A 23,206-nucleotide genomic window follows, 5' to 3' on the forward strand; every position below is an offset into this window, starting at 1 on the left:
TGATAAAGGATCCATGAATATACAATAGAGAAAAGACAGCCTCTTCAATAACTGGTGTTGACAAAACTGAACTGCTACATGCAAGAGAATGCAACTAGATTATTGCCTAACTCCATGCACAAAAGTTAACTCAAAATGGATCAAAGACCTGAATATAAGTCATGAAACCATAAAACTGTTAGAAGAAAGCATAGGCAAAAATCTCCTGAATGTAAGTATGAGCATTATTTTCCTGGGTACATTTCCTCAGGCGAGAGAAACAAAATAAAAAATGAACAAGTAGGACTACATCAAAGTAAAAAGCTTCTGTACAGCAAAGGACACCATTAGCAGAACAAAAGGACAACCTACAGTACGGGAGAATATATTTGAAAATGACTCATCTGATAAAGGGTTAACATCTAAAATATATAAAGAACTCAACACCCAAAAAACAAATAACCCAATTAAAAAATGGGCAGAGAACTTGAACAGACAGTTCTTCAAAGAAGAAATACAGCTGTCCAACAGGCACATGAAAAGATGCTCCACATCACATGCATCAGGGAAATGCAAATTAAAACCACAGTAAGATATCATCTCATACCAGTCAGAATGGTTACTATCCAAAAGAGAAGAAATAACAAATGTTGGCAAGGATGTGGAGAAATAGGATCCCTCCTACATTGTTGGTGGAAATGTAAATTGGTACAACTGCTGTGGAATGCAGTGTGGAGGTTCCTCAAAACACTAACACTAATCCTACTTTTAGGAATTTACCAAAAGAAAACAAAAATTCCTCATTTGAAAAGACACATACACCCCCCACCCCCATGTTCATCGCAGCACTATTTACAATAGCCAAGGTATGGAAGCAACCTAAGTGTCCATCAATAGATGAATGGATAAAGAAGATGTGGTACATATACACAATGGAAAATTATTCAACCATAAAATGAAAAGAAATCCTATTTACAACAACATGGATGGATCTAGAGGGTATTATGCTCAGTGAAATAAACCAGGCAGAGAAAGACAAACACCATATGATTTCACTTATTTGTGGAATACAAAAACAAAGCAAAACAGAAGGAACAAAACAGTGGTAGACTCACAGACTCTGAGAAGTGACTAGTAGTTACCACAGGGGAGAGTTTGGGGTGCATGGGTGGAAAGGGTGAGGGGGATAAAGGCACACAAAAATTCTCAATATAAGTTGGTTATGGGGATAGTAGTACAGCATGGAGAATATTGTCAATGATTCTGCAACATCTTTCTATGTTGAGACAGTAACTGCACTATAGGGGGTGAGGATTTAATAATATGGGTAACTGTCTAACCACTGTGTTATATATTTGAAATCAATATAAGATTGTATATCAATGATACTTCAATAAAAAAAAACTCAAAAAAAGCCAAGAACAAGAGAAAATACATAGTAGTTACTATCTGGTTTTGCATTTGATGCTTAAGTTTGATATGATGTTCATATAGGTGTTACCACAGAAATAAAAGCATTTATCAAACACGTTTAAGGAGGAAGCAAAACAGATAAGCTCTTGATTTTATTAATAAATATCAATATAAAAAATAAACTCTTTATATTAATGAACAGAGACCATAAGTTTTTTTTTAATTTGAAAATTAAAACATTTTTGGGACAAACTACTTCTGTACTTGGAATTTATTATATGCTAACTAAAAGTCTATCTCCTATCCAGAGTTTTACAGATATTATTGTTATCATTTCTCCTCCTCAGAGGTACTAATTATGACATAAAGGGCAACAAAGGTCTACCAGATGGAATTGTCACTTTGTCAAACAATGAAAGAGTAAATTTTTCTAAAAATAGTAAGGTAACATTTTTAAAGTCAAAGATTATAACCTTTATGCTGTTGTCATTTTATCATTGTTTTTAAACCATAAAACCATCTTTAACATCTAAACATATGATAAAGCTAAAAATCATAAACATGAAAATGAACCATATTAAAGGCATGGTATGTTTTTGATGGTATATGAAAAAGTGCCATTTCTCTCAGTTAATCTTAATGAAAAAACAGCATAGCTAACTAAAACACATAAATAACCAATACTGAAACTTATCATTGGTTTCTAAATTATTATTTTTAACTAGGACATTTTATAAGCAACAGCATTAATAAAGAAGACATCAACTCCCAAACAATGAGGTTATAAACTGTGATATCTTCTTTTCTAGGTTCCATTTCATAAATATAAACCACTCTGTTGTTCTTGTTACAATGATCCTTCTAATCTACTAATATGGTAAACAAGCTTAAAAACCCAGTGAGTGTGAATATATTTATATATTATATGTAATTTATTTATAATTTGTATATATTATAAATATGTATGTATTCAATATATATTATATAATATATATACTACTGACATTTCAACTTGAGCCATACTAATTTTTTTACTGTATTTTAGGTACAACCACTCCTCCAAAAGTTATTTAATAATAATTTAAGAAATTAAACACTCTAGGAAATGCTGATAATTGTAGCTGGAAGTTCACTATAACTTTCTCCCTACTTTTGTGTATGTTTAAGAAAATTTCCAATTATTATTTTATTAAAAAGCTTTAAAAATTTTTCAAAAACCCAATTAACCATGGGTACTACTCTTAAAGGTATCCTGACAAAATCTGACATTTTCAACTCAAATAAATGTACATAATAGAATTCAGGAAAAAGATTCTAAAGGTTTCTTCAGGAAAAGGAAATAAAATCAGATTTAAGGTCATCATTTTTAGATATGACTTAAAATGGGAAAGCTGTAAGATCAATGGGAGTCACTGAGTTGAAAACAAAAGCAAAGGAAATACACTGCGCTTATATTTGTGAGCAGAAAGAAAAGAAAATACTCCAAGGCATTATTTTAATTGTCAAACATTTTAAAATTCGAGACTTGAACATAATTTTCAAATATTAAATGTGCTGTGAAAGAGAAAAAAAACTTAAAATAGAGAAAGAAATATAAATATGTACATGAAATGACAAACTTTTAATCACCTTTTTTAAAAATGTTTAAACATACTTTCAATTTCTTACATCTCTAGGCCAGCATTAGTATTGCAGACAATTAAAGTGATTTAACCTTTTTGTACCTGGAATCATATAACAACTTTCTTTAGCCTTCTGTTAAATATGTCCAGTATTGAGTACATTTTCTAGAATTTATGTTCTCACTTATCCAATATCTTGTTTTCTAATGACCCAAGTTAGACTATAAGTAAGAATGCCTTATGCAATGTCTTATCCATAAAGAATTCTCTGTACAATGCAAAACTCCAAAAACCTACAACTTTGTTAGGTTTCTTCATCTCATATAATGAAAACTTACAAATCACCACTGACACTTATATGGAAGATCCTGTACCTTTGCAGAGATGTAGGAGGGGTGTACCGTGTTAATGCTGAGGAATAAGGTTGTTTCTTCAGTGCCTGCATTAGGTTGGGTTTATATTCTGGATCAACGCACCATAAGGAACCTTTTCCATTAACCTAGGATAAAATATACAAGAATTAATAACCTGGAACATTAGGACATACACAATCAGTTTCTGAATGTTTTTAATTAATGTGTATGGGGGGTAAAAAACGCTATAGTACCTTTTGAGTACAGTGCAAAGGTTGAAGTAAGCTTGCTAGGAACGCGTTATGTGATAAAAAGCCCTGGAGGCAGACTACCTGGATTCTTATCTCCAGTTCTCCCATTTACCTGCTTTTTGACCTTAGGTAAGTTAACCAACCTCTCATCTCTATAGGTCATTATTCCTTCATTTGTAAAGTAGGGATGGATGATAACACTACCAACTCATGGGGTTGTTATGTGGATTAAATTATGCATAAAATATTGTGCACAGTTCCTAGCACAAAAGGCCATAAGGCTGCACAACTCTAGGACATGCCATTTATATCACAGTCTGTAAGACTGGTACAACTCCCAAGTTGTACAGTGAACAGCATGGGGTGCTGTACAAGGGGGCCTTCAACAGGCTAAGATGAAACATGTTAGTCATTACTATTATAGAAAAACTAAAAAGAAAAGGAAAAATTGAACTTTCTGTTCAGCATCATTTCCTCAGAAATAATAAGCAATATGACGTTGGGTGATACATCCAAAAATTTTTATTTTTAATGGCATTAATGGTAATGGAAAGTTTAAGTTTCCATTAGTTTAGTAAGTTTAAATTTAAAAAATTTTTACTTAAAATTTTAATGAAAAGCATGGCTAAAGTCTCAAGAGTAGTAAGTCAACAACTGAGGTACAGAAGATTCCAAAAAAACATTAAGAAAGAGAAAGTAGAGTCACTTCACTCAAGATGATTAAGTTACAACATTTGCGGGACTTCTGGATAATATGGCAATTACCACAGAAACCCCGATTCCACTGAAATAATCAAAAGAATCTAAAAATTATGCAATTTGTATAATTACTATAACTAAGAAACCATAAACAAAAGTGCTTGCTAAATTGCAAATGGGAGGTGCCTGAAAGAAAGAAGGGCTTGCTTAACCCACAGTTCCCCAAATGTGAAGAAACAGCTTACCAGGGAGGTAAGCAGACAATGAAGAACCTCACTAATAATTATCTAACATGCCAAGCTTCAAACAGGTTTGGAAAATGATGCATTTTTACCTCCCTCCTCCTTAGAAGGTCACATTACATATCAGCAGATTATGGAATCTAAATAGTCTTGTTATTATTAAACCTGCTTTATGTGGTTTCCCAAAGAAAACACAAAAAGGTTCTCTATTTGACAGAGAACCTTTCTCTCAGGTAACATCTGTGGAAGCTAGTGCTTTGTGGAACATTTATGAAAAAACTGAATTAAGCAAATTATTGTAGAAGATACTTTCTAAATATTAATAGAAAAAACTGCAAACATTGATTAGTCCATGAAAGAAAATAAATTCCCCTTTAAAAATCACAATTTCATACTCTGGTGTGAAAAGAAAAGGTTAATAATCCCAACAATAACAAAATTCTCTCATTACATTGAAATTTATAAACACTTTTGGACTGAAAAAGTATCCAAATTACAATTACAGATTAATAAATAAAGGATATTAGAAACAAAGTTATATCAAAACTAGCAGATGTAGCCAAAGCTGTACTTAGAAGCAAATTTAAACACTCACTTTCATTCTTAAACAAGAACTAAAATATCTGAAACAGATGTTTATCACATCTAGGGGGAAAAAAGAAAATTATATAATATTATATAATATAAATATAATGTAAAAATAAAATTGGAAATAGTAAAAGAATGGAATTGACGAATTTAATAAGAGAGTATTCTTTTAAAAAAATCAATATGCTACACACCCAAGTTGAACTAGGCCAACAAAATAACTGAAGAACTTCAGGAGCTGTGATATCACTTACTAACTCTTCCTTGAAGATAAATCTTTCCTACTTCCTTAGCTAAATATCCCTACCTGCTCATCATCCTGAAGGGACGCCTAACTACAAGCATGCCTATGTATGTACCACATTCACATACAGCCTACACACAGAACTCCACAGCCATGAGAGGAGTAGGTCCAACTGTAATCACATCCCACTTCCTCAAAGCTCAACACTACTTGTTTAGTGGTTTAAGAGTGAAAGCTTTAGAGCCAGAATGCCTACTTTGGAATCCTATCTCTGCCCCTTAAGAGCTGTATAAACCTTTAGAGAAACATCTATGTTCTCTGTATTAGTATGCTTAAAATATATCAATATATAAAATAGTACCTACTTTAAGAATTACTGTATTATAAAAGCTAATTCATGTAAAGTGCTTAGAATACTGTTAGACACATAAGCTCTCAATAAACACTGGCTACTACTATTATGTTTTGTATTTATTTTCTTTGTAGTTTTTAAAAACTTGTCCCTGTTTTTTCTAGTTTAACATCCAGTTTACAATGCAAATTTGTTTTTGTTTCTATTCTAATTATTGGAATCAAATTTTAATATATATTTTTGAAGATATTTTTCTCTACAAATGTCAAGAATTAAATATAATAAGGTATAACCTGCCCCCTCTCCCACCACGTGATGTTTAAGACTTCCTCAGAACCTCAGAAGTAATTCACAAGATAGTGAGATTCAAACTAATATTAATTTTTGTTTTTGTATCACACCTTTTATATTTCAAAACTGTTTCTTAGAATTTGAATTACACTTTATAACTACATTAACACTTAGATAACAATAAAATATATGTGTACTCTGCTCCCATGCTCCTTGTTGTTTGTATAAAATCCTATGTGATGTAAGCTATTATAATTGCTAAAGATTTAATGTGTGAACCCCAGAGTGCTTCCACAAACTGTCAAGGTAATATTAGTCTATTCCAAGCTCTTTTATCTCTGAATATCATGTCATAATTATTATAGAATAAGAACACTATTTACAGATTTAAAAGCTGAGGTCCTAATCATTGCTTACTGACTGGCTATGAGACATTGAATAAGTAATCATTTAATCTCTTTGAGTCTATCCTCTCATTTCCATATTTTATCTATAAAATAAAAAACCACACTGTTTCACTGAGTTGTGATGAGATTCAAATAAAGTAACTTATATTTAAGTGACATAGAGCTGCAAAGTAAGTGAATACTAAGGGGTTCTTCTGAAATTGGAACATAGTAAGAGTTTAAATGGTTTAATAACAGTATAGTCCTAACTCCTTTACTTCTAAGAGATGAGGGAGTTTAAAAATCAACCATAAAAACAAAATCAATTAATTCTGAATAAGACAAAAGTGAAAAACATAGGATAAACTAAATTTAGAAAGGAAAAAAGCGCTTGTCTGAGAAAAACTATGCTAATTGAATGTAAGGCAGTTTAAACATCTTAGCAACTTAAATATACTGGAAAAGAGAAATCATAGATCTTATCACATGGTAACACAGAAAGAAACATAATATATGTTAGTCCAGACAGAGGAAATCCCAGGGCAAAATACCTCTAAAAACCAAAATCAGTCAAAGGGAGAAATAAAGTTTAAAACCTGTTTATTGCTTACAAATTGCAGTCTAGGGCCTGCTCTCTCTCCTGCTCCAGCAGAAGCAAAACCGGCCCTCCTCCTCACCTCTCAGGTACAGATAAGCCCTCTGGTGCCCAGGTAGTTACTCACTGACATGGAGATGAACTTCTTTCCACCCCTGAGGAATGCACTAAAGCCATACTTTTTTCCACCTCTGAAAGCCTACTGATATGCAGATGTACTTAAGCCAGTGAGATATTCTGGAAATATTACAATTTTACCCACAATATACTATCAGGTGAAACTTTTACCTGGCCTTCAGCAGCAAGGTATCATATAAACTATATTAAACAAGTACTTAAAATTTGATTTTTTTCCAAAGAAAGTCAAATTTTACTAACATATTTTGGGATTAAGTGATGAAACTTCTTAAATTATATATATTTTCAGCCACTTGACCCAAATGATAAATGTGTTTCAATGATAGGGAAATAAATGCTAACATCCACAATACCCTTTGCCCCCAAACCATGTCAGTTTCATATAGAAAAGATATGCATGAATTATTTTCATATATTAACTGAGACAATTAGGGAAATAAATGCTAACACCCACAATACCCTTTGCCCCCAAACCATGTCAGTTTCATATAGAAAAGATATGCATGAATTATTCTCATATATTAACTGAGACAATTATTTTAATAATTCTAGTCATGTTCTATCTTGCTATTCCTGAGATTCTCCTATAAACTGTTTAGTCCAAGTTTACTTTTCAAATTCTATTGTGAGAATTGTTTTGGTCATAGTAGAATTGCTATTTCCTTAAAAAAGCAAATTGGAAGAACTGGTACTGAAAACTACAGTTCAGCACAGTTAAGAATCTTGAGTAAGGTCTCCAAATAACAGTCTGGTTTATGTTACCATGGCAGCACTTCCTTTCACTGGGTCTGTTCATGAACTACCAGTAACAAGATATAAAACTACTATGTATTTGCTAATCTATATTTTAGAGTCTATAGCAAAAAGAAACTTATTTTTAACTAACTCCCACTTAAAAACTTTTCCTCTTTATTATCGGGCTTAGTTTGATGGAACATAAATACAAAGAGTTTCAAAAGTTAAGCATTGTTTTAAACTAAATTTGCCTATAACAAGATAAAACTTTTGTGCAATGGAAACAGGAAATGTGCATTCTCTCATTTACTCTTTTGCATTTTGGAACTCTAAGTCTTCTTGACTTATTAGGCAGAGAACCACTGAAAATGAAAAGAGAACCAAGAAAGGAACTTAAAAAAAAAATTATCTGAATGGAAGTTCTAAAGAATAGATTGAGAGAAGGGGCAATATTCACTATTCCTGAAATATTTTAATGTACTTGCCCTGTACATTTTAATAGAGCTTCCCACTTTGACTACCTTTTCAGTGGTTTTTAGAACCACTGAATTAAAAAAGAATTAACTAATTAAAAAGGACATTCATAACTCTCACTTATAGCATGAACTCTTACAGTGCTTAAACATGAAGCAAATTATCACTATGCAAATGTACAGACTAAAATCCTACTAAACTAGGCAAAACTTCTAATTTCATGTTATCCAGCTGAAGTCTCAGTTTTAGTTTGGCATTACCAAAATTCACAGAAATAGATGTAAGACTTGAACATTGACATTTAAAACATAAAACCAAAACCCAAACAAACAAAAAACACTATGTCTAACTTCTGTAATTTTAAAATCCTGAGACAGGAATATACCATACCAATATTTTTAGACCTGTCTTTTGAGAATAGTAACTATGAGATGAATGATGGTGGGGAATCTAATCAGCAGTATATCAGCTGGTTGAAGCATCATTACCACTTTGTAGTTTGACCTGGACCTTGCTAACTTGTCTTCTTTTTGAGATCTCTAGATAACAGCTATTCATCACAAAATTGTTGTCAAGGTTGCCAAATTCAATTCCAACATTTAGTGGAAGTATAACTTACTTGTCTTCCACAGATTAGAAGAAAAATACAGTCATTTTGAGGCACTGAGTCAAAAAATATTTCATAAATTAAAAAAAAATCCACAAGAATTCTCAATCTCACTTGAATGTATCACTTTCTAGCCAAATTTCAGACATTTAAGCAAAGTGGTCTCAATTTTTGTTAAGACCATCACCTACCAGCAGTTCCTTTCCTCCAGCCCCAACCTATGGTAATATCTTGCCAATTTTTTGTCTCAATATATTACAAATCCTATATTTATCCTCATTTTATTTCTCATTAGATGACTTCTTTTCTTTATCACACTCTCCCTTACTCTGAACTATATGTTTTCCCATTCACTATCTCTTACTTCATTAATTATTTTCTTTCTCTGAGAATTAAAACATACTCAGGTTAATTATACAAATAATGCACATATTTAAAAATTATGCAGAAGAACAAGTCCCTTTTGATCACTATTACCAATTGTACCACATTGGGGATATTGTTCTACAACTTTAATTACAAACAATACCACACTGAATATTCTTACATACATTTCCTTATGTGCAAGTGTGAATGTTACTCTAGGGGAAAAATCAGAACGTGACGCACCAGATCAAAGGATATGCACATTTCTAATTCTAATAACTACTGTTAGGTTGCCTTCAAGAATGGTCATACTAATTTATACTCCTATCAATGGTGTGAAACTACTGACATTGATTTATTTCCCTATGTCCTCATCTAATATTATCAAACATTTAAAATTTTTGCATTCTAATAGGTAAAAACTGGTTTTTTTTTGTTCTTTTAATTTGTGTGTCCCTAATTACTAGTGAGGATAAACATCTTTGCATATATTTATGGGCCATCTGTATTTCTTCCTCGTAAACTGCCTGTTCATATTTTTGTCCATTTTTTCTATTAGGTTTTCTTTTTTTTTTATTGAATTATATGAATTCCTTACATACAGTGGTGTGCTACTGACTGTAAACATCTCCTACCAACTTAACATTTAATGACATAATGTTGGTAGCTTGGAACTGGTCATGATGGAAATATTTGTACGATGGAAATCTGCAAAAGCTTCATCCCCACCCACACCCATTTGTTAAACCCTAAACAGTACATCATTGCTTATATATTCTGAATCTTAATCTTTTGGCTGCTACTTGTCTCAATCACTCTTACCCAATCACTTTTAGGTTTTCTACAACTTTGATACTGCTGCTCATTTGCACTTAAGCTTACCCTCCTTGGCTTACATCACACCATGCTTTTCCTTGATTCTTCTACTGAAAATCAATGTTGATGACTTGCAAACTTAGAGCTTTAATCCCACAACATCATCACTATTTCTCTACCATATTTCTAAATAACTAGTAGACAGTTCTCTAATGCCCCACCATAAGTCACAATAGGTCTAAAGCCAGAAAAGACTAAAGTAATGTTGAAAAATTAAATCTAACAATGTACATTGGAAAGGATATATTCAAAATTTCCTATACTTTCAGTCATCTGAAAGGGAAGTTTGACTGGGGTTGTGGTAATCTGCTTCCAAGATGACTCATTCACATGACTACTGGCAGGAGGCCTCATTTCCTTGCCGCATGGGCCTCTCCATAGGGCTGCATTAAGTGTCCTTATGATACGGCAGCTGCCTTCCCATACAGCTAGTTACCTAAGATCCCGAGATGGAAGACATAATGTCTTTTATAACCTAGCCTCAAAAGGCATTACTCCATCATTTCCACAATATCCTCTTGGTTACACAATCAGCCCTACTTAGTATTGGAGAGGACTCTAATACTGTCAATTAAGGTATGAATACTAGAAGGTGGGGCTCATTTGGAGGCCATCTTAGAGACTGGCTATGACAGAGGTTGATCCTTTGAAATTACTGAGGCTTTTTTTTATGGCCTAGCACATAGTTGGTCTTCATAAATATTGTGTGTGCAGTAGAGAATGTGATACATATAGCAATTCATTACATTGCTATCTAAGTTAGCAATAGATAACTAATATAAGCTCCTTTAAGTTAGCTATAAGATGGCGTGTCCCAATGTTTTGCTACTCAGGGTGTGTACATGCACTAGCAGCATGAGGATCACCTGGGAGCCTGTTAGGAATGAGTGCCTCAGTTCCCATCTTAGATTTATTAAACCCGAATCTGCATTTTAACAAGATCCCCAGATGATCAGGTTGTACATTCAAGTTTGAGCAGCAACTGCTCTAGAAAATCCTTCAGTCATCTATAATAACTTGCTCTTTTAACTTTTACTCCAAATAAGAATAGGAGAGTTTTGCTATCACTTGGGAGTACAGAAAGCTGTAACAGAACATCATTTACAGCCTAACAATAAAAATACAAAGTAATCTACAAAACCACTATTTTTTATAATCCCAACTGAAAGCCATGGCAGTAAGACAACTGAAAGAACTGAATTCTAAAGTGTGATAGAGCCCTGTGAGGAGAGAGGGAACATATAAACTGTTTTACCTTTGGGAGAACACAGAAGAAGCAGTCATAAAAGAAGGTCAGAAAAAAAAAATTCCAATTTTAACAAATTCTTAGAAGCCAAGTGTGAGCTGGCAAGATAATTTAGTATCCCTGGCATTCCCAGACAGGGGTGTCTGAATCCAGCAGCCGGCATTTTTCCATGGGCCTCCATCCAGTGCTTCAGAGGAAGACTTTCAGGAGGGCAGGAGACTTAAGAGAGACACGCTTGGAAATGGAAAATAGATATGCAGAACCTACCAAGGTTTGAGGCTGGAGAAAGGACATCAGGCAAAGCTCATCAAGCTCCAAGCCCTGAATAAGCATAAGGTGAAGTCAGGTGTTACGTGGGACAGACACAAAACCTGCTGACACCCTGGACAGAGTTCTAATATAAAGCAAAAGCTATCTGCCACTAAGAAAGAGGCAAAACACCCTCTCCACCCCAGTCCCAGGTTAAGGGAGAAAACCCAGCTAATCTCATACTTCATGGATGCAGGGTAATGGCCACCTTATTAGGAGAAGGACAGGAATTCTGCTCATGTCCAAATCTTCCAATTATTCAAAGCAAAGATCTGCTGCCACAAGAAAAGGAAATGGTCTCTCATTGTACCCAGCGCCTCACACTGAAACTAGGCAGACTTTACCTATCATGATGGGAATGTGCAGGAAACTGGCCGAAGCTCTGGAACAGCACTGTCCAAAAAGACTTTCTTCAATGACAGAAGTATCGTATATCTCTGCTGTCCAATATGCCAACCACTAGCCACAAGTAAATAATTGGCTATTGTTGAGTGCAGCTCTAGACTACACTCTAAGTAGATGAGAAAGACTGTCCACTCCTGGAGGAGGCAAGGAAAGTCCCACTCTTGAGGCACAGTATAGAAAGTCTGTGTAAGACTAAAACTAGAGCAGAAGAACCAAGAAACTAATCCTGCCTGCACTCAAAGTCTTGCACCTGTAACAAGCAATAGCAATTCATTGCTATGGGAGGGGCAAAAGCACAAGAAATATCCAACTCCCCTTGGGTCCCCAAAGTTATCACAAGCTAAAAGACAAATGTGGAACTGAAATGCTGAGAAAAACCAATTGACACTCCATGCCTTACACTAAGCATGAAGTACTGGCTGTCCATCTCTGTAGGAATTTGAAGCCTGACATGCACTTAAGATTAACTCTAACAACCAACAAAACTGAAATCCAGCTCAATTATTAACTACATTGGCCAATACCTGTCCTTCATTCTGGGTAGAAATATGATACACCTCAGTCTCTACCTTTCTTTTGTTATATCTGACACTTAATCCAAACTTATGAAACACCCACAAAAACAGGAGGTAAAGCAGTCAACAAAATCAGACCAAGAGATGGACAAGATATTGAAATTACCCACAGGCACTGTAACTATAACTAACATGTGTATGGATCTAGTGGAAAATTTTAACAGAGAGGTGGAGACTACTTTTAAAAAGGCAAATGAAAATGCTAGAAATGAAAAATATGACGAGTCCTTTATCAGACTTATTGGGAGAATGTACACAATAGAGGAAAGGGAGAACTTGCAGAACAATCAACAGGAGTTGTCCAAACTGAAATGAGAGAAGAGTAGGAAAAGGGGCAGAGCAACAAAGAGGCAAGACAATAGCAAACCGTTTAACACATTTTCACTTGGAGATGCATAATTAGGAAGTGAGCCACAGAAATATTTGAAGAGATAATGAGAAAAATTTCTCTAAATTTAATGAGCAACAACAAATCACAGATCCAAGAATATGTGAAAAACTAAAGCAGGATAAAAATAAAGAAAAACATATGAAGGTGCATCATAGTTAAACTGTTGAAAAGAGGCAATAAGGGGAAATAATTTTAAGACAATAAAAAAAGAGGAACAAAGAATAGCAGCAGACTTATTATCAGAAACTACACAAGCCAGAGACAAGAGAGTAACATCTTTAAAATACTTAAGGAAAAAAATCCTGTTGACCTAGAATTCTACACATATCCTCCACAAAAAGATTTTTAAAAGTTCATTGCTAGCAGACCTGAACTATAAGAAGTGTGAAATAAACTTCTCCTGGAAAAAGACATTTATCTAGGTAGGGCCTCAGGATTAGTAAACTTTTTCTATAAAAGGCAGTTAATAAGAGAAATGGTATATCATTTTTAGTATATTGAACATATACTAAAAACTGTATAGCAACCACCATAAAAAAAAAAGGAATAGCCAATAAGCCAATAATAGAGATAAAAATGAATTGCAAAAAAAAATCTGTAAAAATGCCAGAAAAATGGGAAAAGGAAAAAGGATATAGCAAACAGAAAACAAATAGGATGATGATAGATTTAAATCTAAACATATCAATTACATTCATATTGATGTAGGGTAGAGACCTGGGACAAGCATCATAGTTAACTTTTCCTGCTTATGATGAAAAATGCTGAGATATAAACAGTATAGTAAGAACAGGAAGGATTCCATCTTAAAGCTAACATTCCTTTTTAAAAACTAGGAAGTTAGGAAATAAGACTCTTGTCATATTTTTTAGCAAACAGACAATATCTCAATCCACTTTGGGGGCAGGGTGGGCAGTCTTGATTGATATGTTCCCAGAGGAAAGCTTCTATACTAGAAAGGTACTGAACAATTTTGTGTGTTAATTTTGCAGAATTTCCTGGAGGATTGATAATGGAAGAGATTTAATGTCTCTCACCAGAGATAAGTATTTTGAGCCCACTTTACAAGTCTATACCCTCTGGCCCTTTGAAAAATCCTTAAAAGAGGGAATGCCCAACCTTTTAGTGTACCGCCTCTTCGAGGACATCCACACTTTTTCTCTTTAAGTGCACACCTTTAAGTAAAGCTTTCTCACTGCTAAACCCACTGCGTTTTGTCTTTTTGCTATTTCATTCTATTTCCAAGTCTCCTTTTTCCCCGTAAGTAGGAAGGGGCTGTTGAGAGCTCAGATTTGGGCCTGCAAGTTCCTGTAGCTTGGGTGACTGGGACGGAACTGCAGCTGCAGGAGCCCGCCTGAAAATCTCCCTTCTTTGGGAAGTTCTTGGAACACAATCTCACTCTATTCTGTGCTCCACCGCTCTCCAAATCCCGGGGTGCTACGGGCTAGTCCCCGCGCAGTGCTAACTCAAGCACTATGCCACGTGACCCTGGCTTTAACAGATGGCAAGGAAATCTGTCCTATACCAAGAAAATGTTTAGCCTACACCTCTGCGCTTTCCTGCTCTCAGCTGCCTTTAAGGCCACTGCCATTCATTTCTACTCTAGTTCTAATGAATTCCTTCCTTACCTATACTCTTCAGACCTGCTGGACTGGTTCAGAGTCAAGAATCCTCCCCCAGCCAGGTTGAGGTTTCTCCTGGTGCGCAGGAAGAGACCTCCCTAGATGCAGCTGTCCGGCAACAATATAAATGGTCTACATTTGAATTATAAGACACAGACTGTTATACTGAGTAAATAATAATATATATCATAATAATATGTTGATATAGTAACAGGAAAACTACTAAGTATAAGAAAATAAGAGTAGAAATTTAGAACATTAAGAAAACTAGATAATGTACCTATATAGTAGAATGAACATAATTTTGCTAGATTTATATTAATATTTAAGACATTTAAAAATACCTCAAATGAAAGCAATTAAACTCAAGCTGATGTAATTTAGGTATTTTTTTTGCCTTCTTTTGATTTCCCCATATTTTAAGTCTTCCACGTTAATTTTTCCCAACCTCCCCAAATACATATCAATGTTAATAAACACTAACCTTGCCATGGCTTCTTTCCACTTTCTGAAAACATTTATTCAGGGACAGATTATGTCGAACAGAATTCTTCCAGCCTGTGGGTGCAGTAGCAAAATAAGGGAAGCGGTCCAGAATCCAGCTGTAAATTTCTTTAACAGGCAAACATTTATTTGGAGACTGCTCAATAGCCATATAAATGAGAAGACTAAAGGAGTATGGGGGCTTTGAGGTTGCTGACTTTTTCTCTGTGTTCTGATAGCAGGACAGTCCTAGGGATGGCATGTCATCTCCCTCTATGTCATACAATGGCCTTACAATCGGAAGACCCTCACTTCCGAAGCTGAAGTTTGTTAGAAGATTAGTACTTTCATGAAGCCAGTTCAAGTTTGTGAGTTCATCATCTGCTGACTCACTATCCACTAGAGTGGCCTTTGGCCTGGCAGCATCAACAGCTTCAGGCAAGCTTCCCATTTTGTAAATCTGGCTTAATCCTGCAACCTTTGCAGCTCCAGGCGTTTCAGCTCTCTTTTCTGGAGTCATTCCAATTACTGGACCCATTTACTCTTACAATTCTGCAACAAAGGAAACAATGATCAATCATTACAATACTTAAAATTTTTAAGTTCATGGAAAAAGAAAATGCATATTTAAATATCCCTAAATCATAGAAATTTTGCAATTATCCTATATATTTAAGCACGACATTCATGTCATGAAGACACTAAAGTTACAGTACAAGAACAAAACTTATTTCACCTTATTTAAAATGGCTGTAAATAAAATGCAGCATTATAACACCATATATATGAGTGGTATTATCAGAATAAAAAAATGTATTTTGAATACATTAAAGTCCTTAGCCCACAGTAACTGCCTAATAAGTTCTTAAAAGTGAAAAGATTATTTCTTTGAATTCTAAGACTTTATAATCTACATATCTTAAAGATCTATGACCTACTATAATAGTCATACATATGGTTCAATACAGAAAATAACCAAATTAAAAATATTGCTTACACAATAATCCAAATAAACTGTTCCTCTAAATCTGTTATGTTTACTATAAAGATAAATATTTTTACAATATATCCAACTAAAAAAGATAACTCACTAAATACATTTCCAACAAAATTATAGTTAATATAAATTTATTATTTATGTAAATTCCAGTATTTTTAACTTTGATTCTGTATCACCTCATCAAGCACTGACAATGAAATGCTGATATTCTCTTAATAAAATCTGACCTATCCATGTATTTTCAAAGGGGGGGGGGGAAATGCTGTTTCTAAACTATCCTTTTTTATTTCTGTTTCCTCAAATGACTTTTGTTTTTGAAACATCAAAATTTAAAAAATTATAATAGGAGAACTGGCCAAAGAGGAAAATGACAAGATAAACATGCTATTTAATTCCTTTACAATGGTTAATAAAGGTACCTCATTTCTGAATTCAGAGAAAAACCTTCTATGTCTTCTATTCAATCTACTTATGCTTATACAACCAAAATAACAGAGGAACCACCAGTTTTATTTTACTTAAAACATAGCCAGTAGGTTACTCCAAGAATTATGAAAACCAGTCAATATAACATATAGAAACAGATCTCAGAGCACTCAGTTATCGATAGCATCAGCTAATATTTAGGGGACCAGTCATTGTGGCAGACACTATATACTATATCCTAGTTAACAGGCAATTAAACCTATAAAGTAGGCCCTTTTATTAACCCAATTTTATAGAAGAGGAAAATGACTTAGATTAAGCATCCTGTTGGAGGATGCCTGAACAGTAAATGGCAACACCAGGAAAAGCCAGGCAGACTGACTTCAGAACTGAAACTCTTAGCCACTCACTATCCTGGTAACAGTATATATACCTATACCTATGAGTACCAATGTTCTCTCCATATCAATATCCTATCTCTTTCATGTATACCTATATCTATAACTGGACACAAGACACTGTAAAAAGGAAAAATAAAACTGTAACAAAGTTAGTTTCCATTTCAAATTAATTACAAAAACCAGACATACATCAACATATGCATCTGTGCAGATGTGCACAAGTATTATTTCAGAGATGTAACTGTCCAAAGTATTCGTTTTACCACTGAAGTCTCTCTACTCATAGAGAATTTTAAAAATATGATGGATGAGAATTCATTGGTTGAATAAAGTCTTTCTTCCTTAAAGAAAAACAAAAACTTTTCACACTCAGTGTTCAAAGAATGGAATGACTAATTTCTAATGGTCCACTTTTGCTTTTCACCTGTATTTTCATTTATCTTCAATTACATACAGAGGTTAGTGAGTACCAAATTGTAATGACTGACATTTACTGAGATTTTACTATATTACAGGCACTATGTTATGGGCTTTAAAAAACATCACCTCCAGTTACTCTACCCTACTACTGAGTCCTTTCTTCCCAAATGTGGATCTCATAAGGAATAGTCTTTTACTTTGTATTCCTAGTAAATCTTAATGAACTGTTGGGTATGCGTATGTACTCAAATCTTAATTATCTCAAATTTAAAACAGATAGATATTGCTAACAGATATCAGAATATCTGATTACAGACAACAATTCAGATGGTGGCAAATATGTAACTCCTCTGAGTCACAAGTTTAGAATAAAATCCCACTATTTTAAGATGCATAGCAATATTATGGCAGCAAATATTGCAATGATAACGCAAAGTGGACAGCCACGCATTGTTAAATAATCAAGTACTGACATTCTCTTAGTAAGGTTTGAACTGTCACTGTATTTTCAAGGAGAGAAAAGTGATTTCTAAACTCTCCTTTTAGAATACTTTAGAACACCATCCACTTAGAACACTTACAACACTAAGTGCACCACAATAGGTAAGTGATCTTTCCACACAAGTTAAGTACATAAATAGCAAACAAATATTACAAAATATTCAACATCATTGATGATCAAAGAAATACAAAGCAAAACAAAAATGTGATGTCAAATAGCATACTATAATGAGCACAGTACCTGGTATATAGGAAGCAGAAATACCAGATAAAAATAACAGTATCTATTTTTACCCAAATTTGCAATAATTCTTAAAAATTGTACAATTTTGGGCAAGGATCTAGGGACATTTTAGAAAGTTAACTGGCAATATGCATCAAGAATCATTAAAAATGTCATATTCTTTAACCCAATAATTCCACTTATGAATCACATTAGTGAAATAATCCTATGTAGGAAAAAGATTCTCTTCTCTTATAAACACGCACATGCACACACACACAGATGTTCATCCACAAATTATGAACTTACATATTATAGAGAAATAGCTAATTAAATGAAAGCATATAGAATCTAATATTCAGTAGTCATTAGAAATGACTGTTAAAAACTGGGAAGTAAAAAAGTGTAGTAAAAACTGGTGAAAAAGTAGAAAGGAAGAAAAAGCTAACAGTGGTTTATAAAAGTAAATGGTAATTTTTTCTTTGTTCTAGTTTCCATTTTTCTTTAATGTTTTAATATTTTAAAGTTAAAATTAAAACAATATACTCATGGAGAAAAGGTTGTGCTAGATTATTTTTAGTTGTGGTATTTCCATTTCACAAAGAATCAAATCACAAAAAGGTCATGGACTTATCAAAGGCCTTAAGTGAAAAACAGAAGCCACCTCTTACATTCAGCACAGCCTATTCTATTACCAAGGTTTCTGTAACACAAATTAGCTCTCTGGTAAATAGGGAAAAGATTTTAGTATAATGTGAAAATCACATTGGTTTATACCTGATTTTTACCAGCTTATGTTTTTGCAATACTAAGTAATAACAATCTTAACCCAAAACAGCGTAACAAAGTGGAAAGCAGCAAGCTACTGAAAATACAGTACTGTACACAATTCTCACTCAATCCATGTTCTTCTTCTTGGCACAGCTTGGCCACATGCGTTTTCTTGGAAGTGCTTAAAAAGCTCTTCTCTCCAAATCTTGATACGATTTACTCTAGCCTCCATAGCCCTGTAGCTTCAACCCTTCCTTGCACACCCTTCCATCAGGCTACCTACATTTATTAAAAATCCTAAATTGCAGTATTTGTTACAAATAACTTAATTTTTAAATTGTAACAAATTTAGTAAGTCTTCTAAGATATTTTAGTACTTTTATTAAGACTTATTTTTATTAATGTTCTGGTTACAAAGCTTCATATGTTTTGGGTAAGTTGACCTATCAGTTGGGCACAGTATTTTAGTATTTTTAGAAATATATAATACATAACACTACAACAGAAAGATCTGTGTACTTCACACCAGAATCACGAAAACTTTCAGTTTTATCTATTCAGAAAATTCTAGTTATATGAGAAACTACTTCTTAAAATGAACTGAAACCATTCAATAACACATCATTATTAATGTGCATGGAAGTTTGCTTCATAAAGTAAGAAAGAAATAAAAGGAAATCTGGAGGAGGGGCCAAGATGGTGGCATGAGTATGGCAGCGGAAATCTCCCAAAACCATACATATTTTTGCAAATACAACAAATACAATTACACCTAACAGAGAGACCAGAAGATACAGTACAAGAGCCAGGCTACATCTACATCTGCAAGAACTCAGCATCTCAAGAAGGGGGTAAGATACAAAGCTGTGACCCAGTGGGACCTGAGCACTCCCACCACCCCAGTTCACCGGCGGGAAGAAAAGAGGTACAGAGGGGAGGGAGTGGAAGCACAGGACTGCTAAATAATGAGCCCTAGTAATCTGCACCCGGCAGACAGACACACATTGCATGGTGTGCTGGATATTAGGGATACCGAAAGTAAAATCTGAGATGGAGACTGCAAGTGGGTCTACACAGCCAGTTCCCCTGGGACAAAAGAAAAGCGAGTGCTTTTTTAAAGTCCTAAAGCGACAGGGGCATAACAGCTGGACGGAATCGTCCTGGCACACTAAGTCCAGCAGGCTGGGAATCCTGAGGAATTTCAGGCGTCCTAAACCCCTGGGTGGCAACACAGCTCTGAAGCCCCTCACAGCGATAAGCAGCCTGGCCATTCGTTCCCCCTGGCCAGTGCTGCCCCGCCACAGTGGCCAAGCAGCCAGAGAGCGGCCCCACCCACCCAAAGCAACTGCTCAGAGTCTCCTCCCAGTGCACAGCTACCCGGGCCAGACAGAGAGGCTACTGCTGGCACATAGCTCCCTGGCACAGGCAGAGGAAGCAGGGACAAGGCACAAAGGAGTGCCATTATCGCAGAAGAACACATCTGGTGTGCCTGCCACTCCCCAAAGGGATCTGGGCTACCCCGAGGGCTGCCCCGCACACGGCAGCTCAGGAGATTGATCCAGAGGCAGTTCCCGGTGTGCAGGTAATGGATACAGGTAGCGGAGAAAGGCAAGGCAAACAGCATACAGGAAGGGACTTGTTCTCCCAGCTGACACATGCACCACCTGCCTACAACTACCTCTATTGCCATGAAAAGGCAGAAGAATTTGGTCCAGTCAAGAATCACCCAGACAACTCCCGAGAGAGGGCCTGGGGAGATAGATATAACCAATCTTCCTAAAAAAAGAATTCAAAATAAAGGTCGTAACCATGCTGATGGACCTGCAGAGAAATATGCAAGAGCTAAGGGATGAAGTAAGGAGGGAAATTACAGAAATGGAAACAATCTCTGGAAGGACTTAAGAGCAGACTGGATGAGGTGCAAGAGACTGTTAATAGAATAGAAATCAGAGAAAAGGAATACAGAGAAGCTGAGGCAGAGAGAGATAAAAGGATCTCCAGGAATGAAAGAATATTAAGAGAACTGTATGACCAATCCAAATGGAACAATATTCACATTATAGGGGTACCAGAAGAAGAAGAGAGAAAAAATGGGATAGGACATGTCTCTGAAGAAATAATTGCTAAAAACTTCCCCAAACTGGGGGAGGAAACAGTCTCTCAGACCATGGAAGCCCACAGATCTCCCAACACAAGGAACCCAAGAAGGACAACACCAAGACATATAATAATTAAAATGGCAAAGATAAAGACAAGGACAGAGTATTAAAGATCAAAGACAAAGACAGAGAGATGAAAAAGATCACCTACAAAAGGAAAACCCATCCGGCTATCATCAGACTTCTCAATAGAAACCTTACAGGCCAGAAGAGAATGGCATGATATATTTAATGCAATGAAACAGTAGGGTCTCAAACCAAGAATACTGTATCTAGCATGATTATCATTTAAATATGAAGGAGGGATTAAACAATTCCCAGACAAGCAAATGTTGAGGGAATTTGCCTCCCACAAAGCACTGGTACAGGATACTTTAAAGGGAATGCTCTAGATGCAAGCACTCCCAAGGCTAAATAGATGTCCCCAGAGAAAATAAAATCACACCAAAGAAAGCAGACCAACCAAATACTAACTAAAGGCAAAAAATAAAATCAACTATTCACAAAAACAGTCAAAAGGAAACACAAAAGAATACAGAATAAAACACCTAACATATAAAGAATGGAGGAGGAGGAATAAGAAGGGAGAGAAATAAAGAATCATCACACTGTGTTTATAATACCTTAATAAGCGAGTAAGTTAGATAGTAAAGAACCTACCCTTGAACTTTTGGTAACCACGAATCTAAAGCCTGCATTGGCAATAAGTACATATATTTCAAAAATCACCCTATGTAAATGGTTTGAATGCACCAATCAAAACAGAGGAATAGAATGGATAAAAAAGCAAGACCCATCTATATGGCTGCTTACAAGAGACTTACCTCAAACCCAAAGACATACACAGACAAAAAGTCAAGGGATGGAAAAAGATATTTCATGCAAACAATAGTGAGAAAAAAGCAGGTGTTGCAGCATTTGTATCAGGCAAAATAGACTTCAAAACAAAGAAAGTACTAGAAGATAAATAAGGACATTACATAATGATAAAGGGGTCAGTCCAACAAGAGGGTATAACCATTTTAATATCCATGCACCCAAAACAGGAGCACCGACACATGTGAAACAAATACCAACAGAATTAAAGGAGGAAATAGAATGCAATGCATTTATTCTAGGAAACTTCAATGCACCACTCACTCCAAAGGACAGATCCACCAGACAGAAAATAAGTAAGGACACAGTGCCACTGAACAACACAGTAGAACAGAGGACACGGGGGCACTGAACAACACAGCAGAACAGATGGACCTAAGAGACATCTATAGAACTCTACACACAAAATCAGCAGGATACACATTCTTCTCAAGTGCACATGGAACGTTTTCCAGAATAGACCACATACTAGGCCAAAAAAAAAAGCCTTAGTAAATTCAAAAAGATTGAAATTCTACCAATAAATTTCTCAGACCACAAATGTATAAAACTAGAAATAAATTGTACAAAGAAAACAGAAAGGCTCTCAAACACATGGAGGCTTAACAACATGCTCCTAAATAATCAATGGATCAACAACCAAATTAAAACAGAGATCAAGCAATATATGGAAACAAGTGACAACAGCACAAAGCCCCAACTTCTGTGGGATGCAGCAATGCACTTGTAAGAAGAAAATATATAGCAAACCAGGCATATTTAAAGAAGGAAGAACCATCCTAACTGAATAGTCTAAAGTCACAATTATTGAAACTGGATAAAGAAGAACTGATGAGGCCCAAAGTCAGCAGAAGGAGGGACATAATAAAGATCAGAAAAGAAATAAATAAAATTGAGAAGAATAAAACAATAGAAAAAAATCAATGAAATCAAGAGCTGATTCGTTGAGAAAATAAACAAAATAGATAAACCCCTAGCCAGACTTATTAAGAGAAAAAGAGAATCTACACACATTAACAGAATCAGAAATGAGAAAGGAACAATCACGACAGGCACCACAGAAATACAAAGAATTATTAGAGAATACCCTGAAAATCTATATGCTAACAAGCTGGAAAAACTAGAACTGGAAAACTTTCTAGAAAAATACAACCTTCCAAGACTGACCAAGGAAGAAACAGAAAATT

The 23,206-nt window shown here is 35.0% G+C and overlaps 1 protein-coding gene across 3 annotated transcripts in view; it reads right to left on the reverse strand.

The window, feature by feature from the left end:
• The window catches only part of FOXN2 (forkhead box N2), an 85,816-nt gene that overhangs the window by 24,909 nt on the left and 37,701 nt on the right, over positions 1-23,206 (reverse strand). For all 3 annotated transcript variants that reach the window (XM_073213468.1, XM_017675263.3, XM_073213466.1), the window contains exons 2-3: positions 15,244-15,794; positions 3,389-3,513 (exon numbers count right to left, since the gene is read on the reverse strand). In XM_073213468.1, the coding sequence (XP_073069569.1) occupies positions 3,389-3,513; positions 15,244-15,780 (662 nt within the window). In that variant the 5' untranslated portion in view covers positions 15,781-15,794. The remainder of the gene's footprint in view (positions 1-3,388; positions 3,514-15,243; positions 15,795-23,206) is intronic.

Source organism: Manis javanica, chromosome 1 (genome assembly GCF_040802235.1).
Source record: "Manis javanica isolate MJ-LG chromosome 1, MJ_LKY, whole genome shotgun sequence".
Lineage (NCBI taxonomy): Eukaryota > Metazoa > Chordata > Mammalia > Pholidota > Manidae > Manis > Manis javanica.